The sequence below is a fragment of the Protobothrops mucrosquamatus genome, unplaced genomic scaffold, assembly GCF_001527695.2.
Source record: "Protobothrops mucrosquamatus isolate PMUCROS unplaced genomic scaffold, P.Mucros_1.0 scaffold3050, whole genome shotgun sequence".
Taxonomy (NCBI): Eukaryota; Metazoa; Chordata; class Lepidosauria; order Squamata; family Viperidae; genus Protobothrops; species Protobothrops mucrosquamatus.
Genome location: NW_015389063.1, coordinates 161,433 through 173,294, shown reverse-complemented (window position 1 = coordinate 173,294; position 11,862 = coordinate 161,433). Strand labels below are relative to the sequence as shown.

At 42.8% G+C, this 11,862-nt stretch overlaps 1 protein-coding gene across 1 annotated transcript in view; it reads left to right on the top strand.

The window, feature by feature from the left end:
• LOC107296956 (protein shisa-7) overlaps positions 1-11,862 on the top strand; it is a 25,709-nt gene that overhangs the window by 7,446 nt on the left and 6,401 nt on the right. Inside the window, exon 3 of the mRNA XM_029286179.1 lies at positions 4,870-4,935. Coding sequence (XP_029142012.1) covers positions 4,870-4,935 — 66 coding nt within the window. The remainder of the gene's footprint in view (positions 1-4,869; positions 4,936-11,862) is intronic.

Here is an 11,862-nt window from a genome sequence, read left to right as displayed (position 1 = left end):
CCGGAACGCGGCGGAACGGCGTTCCGGCACCTTTTTCCGGGCCGGCCGCACCGGAAATAGCCCCTCCCACACCGGAAATAGCCCCTCCCAAATTTTACTTGCATTCCTGTTCTCTAAAGGGGCGGTCCTAGGGTTTGATGAGGGCGTGGCCAGGTTTGAGTTCCGCCACCTTTTCTCCGAGAAAAAAAGCCCTGCTTTTGATCCTTTGAAGTAATATGAGTTTCTTGCAAACACACAACATCATTCTTATGTTGTTTCAAATAGTGAAATAATTTCTTTCTTTTCTGTGGTGAATTCAAACCATTAACATTCCATGTCAGGAACCTTGCCATTTTTAGTGGCTTGGAGCCTCTGGAACACTCCTTGAAGATCAGCTGTCACTGATCTCTTAGGTCTTGTACCTCCCACTGGCTCTGAGGAAATCTGATGCGATATAGGTACAACATCCATCTTTTGCTGCTCTTTTTCTTTACATCTGTGAGCTGCACGGGTCATTCTTTGTCCCTTTGGATCATCTTTCATCTCAGACAGTTGTTGCTTATCACCTTGTGAATCTCCTACACTTGATGGCATTGCTCCTTCAACCGCTTGTTCTTCAAACATTCTTCTTCTGCTAAATCATGGAGATAGTGGTGAACCTGCCTTCAAAACCGAGCTGTAAAAATCTCTTGCTTTCAAAATTGTGTTGAGTCTGTAACGTGTCCCCATATAGCTCACCACAATTCCAACAGGTATATCCCATCTGAATTGAATTTGTCATTTTTTCAGCTCTTCAGCCAGAAAAGCAAAGTCCTTTCTTTTCCTAAGTATCTTAGGAGGTATTTCCTTTAAAATTATAACATCTTGCGCTAGAATTTGGAATCTCTGTTTATAAAAGGCTTGAATAACTTCATTATGAATTGATCTTCTGGAAAAGTAAATTACAACATCTCTTGGTAAATTTCTCTGTCGTGCGACCCATGGATTTACCCTAAAAGAATTTCTATCTCTCTCAAAATTTCTTCAGGTTCGCATGACAAAACAACAGCCAAGTCTGCTGCAATCTCTAAGAGCAGAAATTCCAGTACGTTTTGAAGCCATCTCTTTTTTTAAAAAACAAATCTTGTATAATCTTATAAAAGCAATAGTTGCGAGATGTGTATTAATAATAAAAAGGAAAGAGGAAGCTTGCAATTTACTTAAACTAGAAAATGTTACATTGTTTCCTTGTCGTCACTTAAACGTCAAGTAAAAGTGAAAGTCTCTTAAGTATCACTTCAAACAAAAGGAAGACATTCCGCGGCCATATTTTTTCTTCTTCTTGTAGTTTAAATAGTAAATGAAGAAGATACTTATTTATCTTCTGAGTTAAAGTCCCAAATTAACCAAATTCCAATCCTCCTGATCAGCTCCGTCTGCTTTTAATTTTACTCACAGTCTCTTCAATTAGCAGATGTGGAAGCAGCGTCTGGCTTTGTTCCAAAGAACAAAGGCGGCCCGAGGTGCGGAGAAAACCCAGACTCCGAGGGAGTTCTCACCTTCGTCCTCCAAAGAAAAAGTCTTTAGAAGACTAGGGAACTCAACCTCTACCCAGGAAAACTCACCTCCTCCCCTTCACCCAGGGAGAGAGGTTCCAAGCTGCGGAACAGCTGTTGAGCGCCGTTCCTTCAGGCTTTAACACATCCCTGGGGCGGACGGCTTAGAAAAAAGCCGCCATCGGCGCGGCAGTCACCACTGGAAGTCGGCACAAGTCATAGTTAACGGGGGGGTAACAGAGGCATTTAAAATTGAGAAGGGTACAAGGCAGGGATGTCCACTATCTCCATTGTTATTTGTTTTAACAATGGAGATTTTATTAATTAAAATTCGGGAATCATCTATAATAAAGGGAATAAATGTAAATAAGAATGATTATAGGTTAAGAGCTTTTGCTGATGACTTGGTGCTGACACTAACTCAACCGATAGATTCAGTAAAGGACTTGGTGGAAATTATAGTTCAGTATGGGAAAGTTTCTGGTTTTAAGGTAAATAATAATAAGACTAAAATATTACCGAAAAATATGTCTATGAAGGATAAAGATATATTAGTTAAGTTGACAGGTTTCGAAATAGTCAGAAAGGTAAAATACTTGGGAGTTTATATTACAGCTTCTAATGCTAAATTGTATAAAAATAATTATGAGACATTATGGGTAAAAGTGAAAAAGGAATTAAATGATTGGAAAAAATTACAGTTATCTCTGCTGGGGAGAATCTCAGCAGTGAAAATGAATATTCTTCCAAAGTTTCTCTTTTTGTTTCAAATGATACCTATTTTGAAAAAAGATGCTAATTTGGAAGAATGGCAGAAGGGGATTAACAAGTTTATATGGGCGGGGAAGAAACCAAGAGTTAAGTTTAAGATTATACAAGATGCATGGGAAAGAGGAGGTCTTAAAGCGCCGAACTTAAAACTGTATTATGATGCGGTGGCTTTAACATGGATTAGTGATTGGCTTAATTTAACAAATAGAAATATACTTTCCCTTGAGGGATGGGATTTATTATTTGGCTGGCATGCATATTTAATTTATAATAAGAAAGTAGATCAAGTTTTTAAAGCCCATATTCTAAGAAGCACTTTGTTACGAGTTTGGAAGAAATATTATTATAGATTAAATTACAAAATTCCCATTTGGGCGATTCCAGGACAGACGATAGAGGGGGTATCTAGAGGGGTTAATTTGGATAGAATTTCTTATAAGGAATTACNTAGTTAAAGATTGTATGGTAAAATGGGCTCAAAATATTCAAGAATCAATTTCATTGGAAATATGGGAGATAATTTGGGTTAGAAATGTAAAATTTACTCAAGCTCAAAATTTAAGAGAAAATTTTTATAAGATGTTTTATAGGTGGCATTTGGATCCTCAAAAACTGTCCTGTATGTATCCTAATTTACAGCCCAAATGCTGGAGATGTGGAAGTTTAGATGCAACTTATTTCCATATTTGGTGGATGTGTAGGGATATAAAAGCATTTTGGATTAAGATTTGGTGGAATATTCAAAATATTTTTAAGAAAAAGATAAAGTTTACACCGCAGTTATTTTTGTTAGGCATTATGGAAGATTTGGATGTTAAAGAAATGAATTTGATGTTGAATCTTATAACAGCCGCAAGATTATTGGTAGCTCAATTTTGGAAGAAGGACTCTTTGCCCACTATAGAAGAATGGACGCTTAAAGTGTCAAATTTAGCGGACATGGCTAAAATTTCCGCTTATTTGAAAGATCAATCACAAGAAAGATATATCTCGGTCTGGAGAAGATGGATAGATTATATTCAGAATAAATATGGGACTAAAAATTTTCATTTGGGTTATGAGTAAACTCTAGAGTATTGTTATTATTAATAGTTTATTTTAATGGAATTTTTGTTAGTTTTAATTATATGATATTATTTTTAATATTAGTATTGTATTGTTTAATACTTAGGTGATGAATACGTTTAATTTTAATTTGTTTAAATTTGTGTTAAAGGGGAGTTAAAGCGCATTATGGATTTGGTTACTTTAATAGTTGGTTAATGCTAGATAGATTTTGATTATTATATTTGTAACCCTGTGTTCAGCTCTGGGAAGTGGGGGAGGGGGAGGGCGGGGTTTTGGGGTGGGTATGGGGGTTTATACTGTAATCTTTATAAAACTTTTAATAAAAAAAGAAAAAGAAAAAAGTGTTGGATAAATGTTACTGAGAGCACAAACAACAATATATCTACACAATGCAGTACACTTTCCTAGAATCACTGAGATAACTTTTTGCCAACTACCAGCATTCTCCTGCCCCCATGTTTTGTCTCCATCCTATCTCCAGGTCCTTCCCCTCTGCAATTTCCCCCTAGGAGTATCTCATGCTAACTTCTGCAAGTTGGAGGTTGCAGCGTTTAAATTATATATGTATCAACAGCAGGAACTAAGCTGCAAAAAACTCACGGGGAAACAGCCTGTTTGCCATGACAACCAATTCTAGCTGTCTGGCTGTCTTTGTGCTGGCTCAAACATTAACATTAGGGTAGTGAGGAGGGGGAGAGAACTGCATTCAGATAAAAACTGCTCCTTTTCCAGGTGAAAAGAAAAAGAAAGTGGGGTTTTCTGTTCAAGGACATTGCACTTTCTTCCCAGAGATGTTGAGAGTCCAGCCAGGGAATCTTGACCATAATCATTCTAATAGCAAACTCAGGTGGTGAATGCAGTCAAGACAGTAGCCCAAACAGAGTAACAAACAAATAATAGGAAGGCCAGCAGCATGCACAGGAGAACCCAAGCTTTGTAGGAGATGGGAGTGGATGAATGTCAAATCTGCTGTCCAAACGCTGAAAAGCATCCTGACACTGTTCCTTGTTTTCTGTGTCTTTGTCTTCTCTTTGTCTAACCTATTTGAAAAATCACAGTACTGTAAGAGGAAAGGGAAGACAGAATGCTAGCACCAGACAAAACCTGGGAATCATAGAAAGTTGCCCCTTTTTCCCCCTCCACCGAGCTGCATACCTGTTACTGCTCTGTAAGCAGTAGTGTTCAGCTTTCTAGGGCAAAAAGAATTCCCCAGTGATTTCTGCAGATCACATTCCTCCAGCACGTGCAATCTAGAAAAACAAGTTTCAAAAGGAGACCTAATAAGACCATTTCCCTTTGCAGAGAGCGTTCTGAGCACTGCCATGTTTGGACACAGACCAAAAGCTGCAAAGAGGAGGACCAAATGCCTTTGGGTCCTCTCTGATTTAAAGCAGCGGGATTGGTACCCATATTCCAGAGCTGGTGCTTGGAAAAACCTGAATGAGATGACCTCTAGTGGCCGCCTGCAAGAACATGCAGCGCGGCCCCATGCATGCCTCTCTTTTTTGCCTTTCAGATAAGATGCATCACAGTTACATCCATTTGAACGTCAACAGCCCTAAGCACCACACAGCCACTCTGGGTAAGTGTCCAGTGGTGTCTGATCCCTAGCTAGCGACTGATATAAACAGAAAATGTCGAAAGTGTTGGGAGAGCCCCATCAAATCACTGATTCATTATATACCTTTTCATACATTTATCATTCATTTACACCCAGAGCTGTATATTTAGGAGTCCTCAATGTTCTGCAATCTATTGGAAGAATAGGGAATTATTGTTGGCTATGGCTATCCAACAAGAATAAACCATAAGGCAGTGCTTCCCAAAGCTGGGTAAATTACCCCAAACTGGGTAAAATTGGTTTTTCTTTGGATAACAGCACATGAACCCATTACTGATCATAACAGGGACATTTAAATCAACTTCAAAATTGTCACATGTACTAAAATATATTCAAAAATCTTCCTAAGTATCCCACATTATGATGAAAAATCAGGGAAGTTACCAATGGTAATTCAGTGAAATGACCTAAAGATAATTCAGTGATGTTGATTTTATAATTCAAGTAGTCCTTGAGTTACGACCATTCGTTCAGCAACTGCTCAAATTTTGATGGTGCCGAAGGAAGGGACTTACCACAATCCTTGAAGTTCAATAAGACTTTCTGATAACTGGTGTGGGGTAATGAAGGAAAAAGTTTGGGAAGCGCTACCATAATGAGAGTTTATATGTTGGATTTCTGATCTCCTATGCTGTTTTGTTTAAAAAAAAAACAGGCTTAAGAACCCCCCTGGATCAAAAGATGATTCTGAGATAGGCAGTTTAATCCTCTTCCCTTTGTACTGGGGTGGGTCACCAAATAAGGTAGACAGAGTTGAATATGGATGTTGAGAATAGAAGTCTGGTACAAACTGCAATGAAGAAAAGAATGACAAAATTGCAATGCCATGATCTAAATCTTGGCCTTTTCTATTTCTGACTCAATGACAGATGCAAGTACTGTGTATAAGCCAAGGGATTTTACGTTGTGACCATGATGATCCTTGTTTGTCATTTCCCCTCTTTCCATCCTCACAGGCACCTATGATTTGAAGCAGAAAGTTAAAGCAATTATCCAGTTTTGAGGGTTGCCATCAAAAAAAGTTTCGAGGAGTTGAACTTAACTCTTGAAGAGTAGACGGACATGTCCATGTTGTTTTAACATGGGAGCCTTGTTGGATCAGAGCCTGGCCCATTGTGTCCTGCAGTTGGTTCTCACGGTGGCTAACCAACTGCACGAGGAAGTCCACTAGTTAGTAGATGGCCTTCAGAGGCAGTTCTACTGTCAACAAGGCATTCGATCCCCATGACTTCCATGAATCGGTCTAATCATTTTTACAGGCTAATAGGCTGCACCATATCTTGCAGTAGCAAATTCCAAAATTGAATTGCATACAGTCAAAAAACAAAACAAAACAGGGCACCTTTTCAGGAGGACAGCGGAATGAAATGTATGGTTTCATACATTTAAATTAAATTATAATTATTTTAAAATTTCTTAATAATGAAATCAAATCACCTCAAGGCTGCAACTAACAGGCCCTTGGGTATAAAGACGTGTTGTTGGGCTTCGCAAAACTGTCTCCTTCCTTTTGCTGTACATTATTTTATTAAAACGTCAAGCAAATGCTCATTAACAGAAGCCACCACAAAAATGGAAGAAAATACTGACCGTTTTAATAACGATCTTCCCCAAAATGCCCAGTGTTTAGTGAGTGCCCCTACAACTACAAGAGGAAGAAAAAAAAGTTAAGTGTGTGTGTGTGTCCCTTCCTTCATTCTGACAAATCCCTATTCAGATAGACACACACCCAATTATACACTCACACATAGACACCCACACATGGCTGCATCATAAAATAAGCTAAGTCAACACACATTGGGATACAGGAAAAATGAGACAAGGAATATGCAAATTCCTTGGAAGTCGTCTATCTTCATTGACATCCATTTCTGAGAGTGGAGGCCTGATCAATTTCACATTATTGATCTGGTCCGGGTGTGGACATCCAGAGGACCAAGCTCGGTCTGCCTCTGCTGCTACTGCCTTATCTAAACCAAGCCATGTTTTAAGAAAGGAAACACCATGGAACAAAACTACAGTGAAATTTAATATGGTTTAAAATACAAAGAACCCTTAGCCACCCACTCCGCCAGGGGGAAAATATCCCTACCCATTGGCATTGCTGCCAAAAAATGTTAAGATTAATCCTGACCACCCAAAAGCAGCCAAAACCTGTTATGGACATGCCATTCTTGTGTCACTGGAGCAGTGTTTTCTCAATCTTGGCAGCTTTAACACATATGGACTTCAACTCCCAGAATTCCCTAGCCAGCCCTGCTGGGAGTTGAAGTCCACACATCTTAAAGTTGCCAAAGTTGAGAAAACACTGCATTGGAGGTTATGTTCACCCAGAAGACCAAGTAAAGGCTAGCACAAAATGGAAGGGGCGGAGTTGTGTGCAAACAGAGGTCACATAATTTATTTCCTGCCCGCTACTCATGATGGTCACAGTGAATGTGACATGAACATTTTTAAATTCTGCTTTCGCAGAACTAGGAATTGAACTATGATGGAGAAATGCAGAACAAGCATTGCAATCAAACAGATAGCAATGGAGCTACTATGTAGATCCAAAACTGCAGAGCACCATTTTCAATATTACAATAGCTTAGTTCCTATTTGAACCCTGAATCAATATTTCCTACAAATGGCAACTGGTGAGAAAGGAAAATTTTGAGTAGGAAATGGGTTTCAGGAATGGTTAAACCCTCCTCCTATCCCTGTAGTCCAAGTTTGTATCAAGGCTTCCTATCTCATGCCTTCTTTTTCAATGGAAAAAGGTGTGATGAATGCCAAACTTGGACACAAAATTTTTTCTACTCCCTCCTTGGCAATAAGCCTGGAACGATAGGACTACACAATCCTATATATGCTTTCTCAGGAGTAAGCCTCCCTGAGTTGAATATTCCAAGCTACATAAGTATGATAATAGAGCAGGGACCTAGAATGTCACTATTCTTTTCAGGAACAATGTCTTGACTTTATTGAATAATGTCTTGACCTTATTGAATAATAAAGTTGATGTCTTGACTTGTTTCCATTTTAAGATGCTCTCACCATGTTGAAGCATCCTGCTATCAGGACATAGAATTATTTCTTGGAATATGCTCGTCTATGACCGTAATAAAGATTTTGATTTGATTATTTCTCAGAAGTAGATAATTTCTGGTCTTTCACATCTTAGCTCCTAGCACCATTCTTCACGGCTGATGATTCTGACAGAGGCTACTGTGAGCTTTAGTTTAGCTACATCTGGAAGCCGACTCATCTGGTATAAAAAAGTGAGCTAGGTTTGAAGTCTTTAGTAAAGAGATGGAGGAAGAAACAACAAAAACAGAAATTACAGTGGCCCTCAGAGGAAAGATGAGGTGGCAGGAACAAACAGAGAAGTTGACTTGATAGAATGATCCTTCCTGCATGGAAGTTGGGTTGGAGCTCAGGGATAGAAATTAATCCCAGGTAGTAGTAGTAATAATAATAATAATAATAATAATAATAATAATAATAATAATAATAATAATAATAATAATAATAATAAAACAGACAAGCACATGCAACATAACACCCCTGACTTAACAATTGTTGATAAGAAAGACAAAAAAGTCTGGATAGTGGACGTGGCAGTGCCTGGCGAGGCGAGAAAACTCAAGCAGTTTGCTGCCTGACCTTTATGCCATATGGAGCTCAGCCTTGCACAGCTTGTAGGACTGAGAGCCTCACACTGAGATGGCCTGGAAGGAATAGACTTCCTCTCTTGCAGTTGAGGCAGTGATTCAGTGACGGCACTGGATGAGACCCAGGGCTGGATTTTGCCAATGCCTTGGGGGTCCTTTTGGGAGGATTTGAGTTTTGGTATAGAACTTATTTTGGTTAGTCTTTTTAAAACAAGATCGGGTAGGCCAGCCTTTAGAACTCTGTGCTAAATGGATCATGATCTATGGCAGCAGTTCTCAACCTGTGGGTCGCGACCCCATTTGGGGTCGAACGACCATTTCACGGGGGTTACCAAACAACGCAGTCCGCCATTTTTTTTTACCCTTTTCCTTAGCTGTGCTACTCCCTCTGCTTGGCGGCAGCCTGCATGCACGAACTTTACCAAATGTGCCCTGCAGGAGGCGTGTGAAGAGCGCAGGCACAGAGCAAGGCCCAGCCCTCCCCAGGGACTCATTTCAGATTTACACCGCAAAAGTTTTCTCGCGCAGAGGAGAGAGGAAAAAGAATTGTGGAACACTCGGGAATCCCTTGCAAGGCACCAGGTACCTTGGTGCTTATTTCCTAATGCCTTCCCCCCCCCCCCGTGTTTTCTGCTCCACCCCGAATTCGCCTCCCTTCCACTCTCCTTAAGCAGCCATTTATGGTCTTAATACAGCCCTCAGTCTGTCTCCCTTTCCACACCCCCTAAAAGTCTTCATTCAGGCAGGCTTCCAGAGGTCGGCTGGCAGGATGCAGGTAACCCGTCCCCCCTGTCCTGCCGCCTCCCACGGCGCCACTCCGCGTCCCGTGCCTCAAGTCCCCGTGTCACAGAACTGCTGGCGTTATGCTTGGGCGGAAGACTTTTTCTTTTACAAATGGGGCGGGTGGGCAGGCAGGACCCCGCCCGCTGAGTCGCCGCCTCTCCATCGCCCTCCGCCAGCCGGCTCCGTCGCCAGACCTCCCAGCTGACAAGCGCAGGAGTTCGGCGCTGCGGCGGCCTCCCCTCCGCCCTCCGCACCGGCCAAAGCTTTGCCTGACGTTCCAGCTGACCGGCGCAGGTCTGGGGGTCATCAGCTGACGGGCGCAGGAGGTAGGTGCCGCGGCAGCCTCCCTCCGCCCTCCGCAGCACCCAAAGCTTTGCCTGACATTCCAGCTGACCAGCGCAGGTCCGGGGGTCGTCAGCTGACAAGCGCAGGAGTTCGGTGCTGCGGCGGCCTCCCCTCCGCCCTCCGCACCGGTCAAAGCTTTGCCTGACGTTCCAGCTGACCGGCGCAGGTCCGGCGTTCGTCAGCTGACAAGCGCAGGAGTTCGGCGCTGCGGTGGCCTCCCCTCCGCCCTCCGCACCGGCCAAAGCTTTGCCTGACGTTCCAGCTGACCGGCGCAGATCCGGGGGTCATCAGCTGACGGGCGCAGGAGGTAGGCGCCGCGGCAGCCTCCCAGCCACCTGCTTCATGCAAGCCCTGGCAACTGCTCCAGCCGAAGAAGCAGGCGGCTGGGAGGCTGCCGCAGCGCCTACCTCCTGCACCCGTCAGCTGACGACCCCCAGACCTGCGCCGGTCAGCTGGAACGTCAGGCAAAGCTTTGGCCGGTGCGGAGGGCGGAGGGGAGGCCGCCGCAGCACCGAACTCCTGCGTTTCTCAGCTGGGAGGTCTGGCGACGGAGCCGGCTGGCGGAGGGTGATGGAGAGGCGGCGACTCGGCGGGTGGGGTCCTGCCTGCCCACCCGCCCCATTTGTAAAAGAAAAAGTCTTCCGCCCAAGCATAACGCCAGCAGTTCTGTGACACGGGGGGTTGAGGCACGGGACGCGGAGCGGCGCCATGGGAGGCGGCAGGACAGGGGGGAGGGGTTACCTGCATCCTGCCAGCCGACCTCTGGAAGCCTGCCTGAATGAAGACTTTTAGGGGGTGTGGAAAGGGAGACAGACTGAGGGCTGTATTAAGACCATAAATGGCTGCTTAAGGAGAGTGGAAGGGAGGCGAATTCGGGATGGAGCAGAAAACACGGGGGGGGGGAGGCATGATTGGGAAATAAGCAAAAGGGCTGTCAATGTTATGGGCTGATCTATGCAAGACGGTGCATTGTACATAGAGACCGTGTGTGTGTGTGTGTGTGTGTGTGTGTGTGTGTGTGTGTGTGTGTGCTCTGCATGCAAACATCGCCCATCAAAGGTAGAAGTCACTGGCTTTTTGCTGGAATCCTGAGTCCCTGCACAGAGATTTTTTTTCCTCCCCAGTAAGTAATCGCAAATATTGATTCTCTTTTAAAGGACAAAAAGGCACATTTAGGGATTCTACTTGGATGGGGTAAAATTAGATGCTTTAAGAACTGAGTTAGATCTTGTTGATGGATTCCCAGATCTGTTGTGTTTTGGGACTGTGAGTTCTAGTCCTGTCTTAGGCATGAATGCTACCTGGGTGAACTTGGGCCAGTCACTCTCTCTCAGCCCAACCTACCTCACAGGGTGGTTGTTGTCAGGAAAAGTAGGAGGAGGAAGGAATATTAGGTATGTTCATTGCCTTGAGTTATTTATAAAATTAATACAGGTGGGGTATAAGTACAATGGTCCCTCCATGAGGGAGATGGGTGGTTTCTAAATAGGATATATAAATAAGTCCTTCATTTGGGAATACCTTTCTACTCAAGGGGAAGATGCTTATTGCTGCATGTAAAAAAGAAAAAAACAGGATTTCCCATCCCTTAAACCTGGAGAGATGGTGGGTCAGCAATGGGAAGTTAAGAATGGGCAGCTTGCCCTCCTCTTTCTGAATTATAGTAGCCTGGGGATTGCCTGGTGGGAAAAAAAATTGGACTTCAGGATCAATGTTGCATATTGTGGATGAATCATTGATCGTCATTTGAGAAAATATTGACTCCTGTTGGCTCCTCCCCTCCCCTCCCCTCTCCCCTTTTCTTTTTTCTTTCCTTTTTTCTTTTTCTTCTCTCCTCCCCCTCTCCTTTCCTCTTCTCTTGTTCCTTGTCCTGTCCTGTCCTGTCCTCTTGTCCCCTTTCCTTTCCTTTTCTTTTTCTTTTGTTTAATTTTCTTTTCTTTCCTACATGGTGCAACTTCTTAATTGATTGCCTACTCAAATAATGGAGTAATTACTTTGTTGAAGTGCTTAATTACATGTTATGACTTCCAGGAAGATGGTTTGAAAATGGGGAATAAAAGTTGATTTCTTCTGCTCTTTTCCTTTTTAATATTTCATTCCCAGA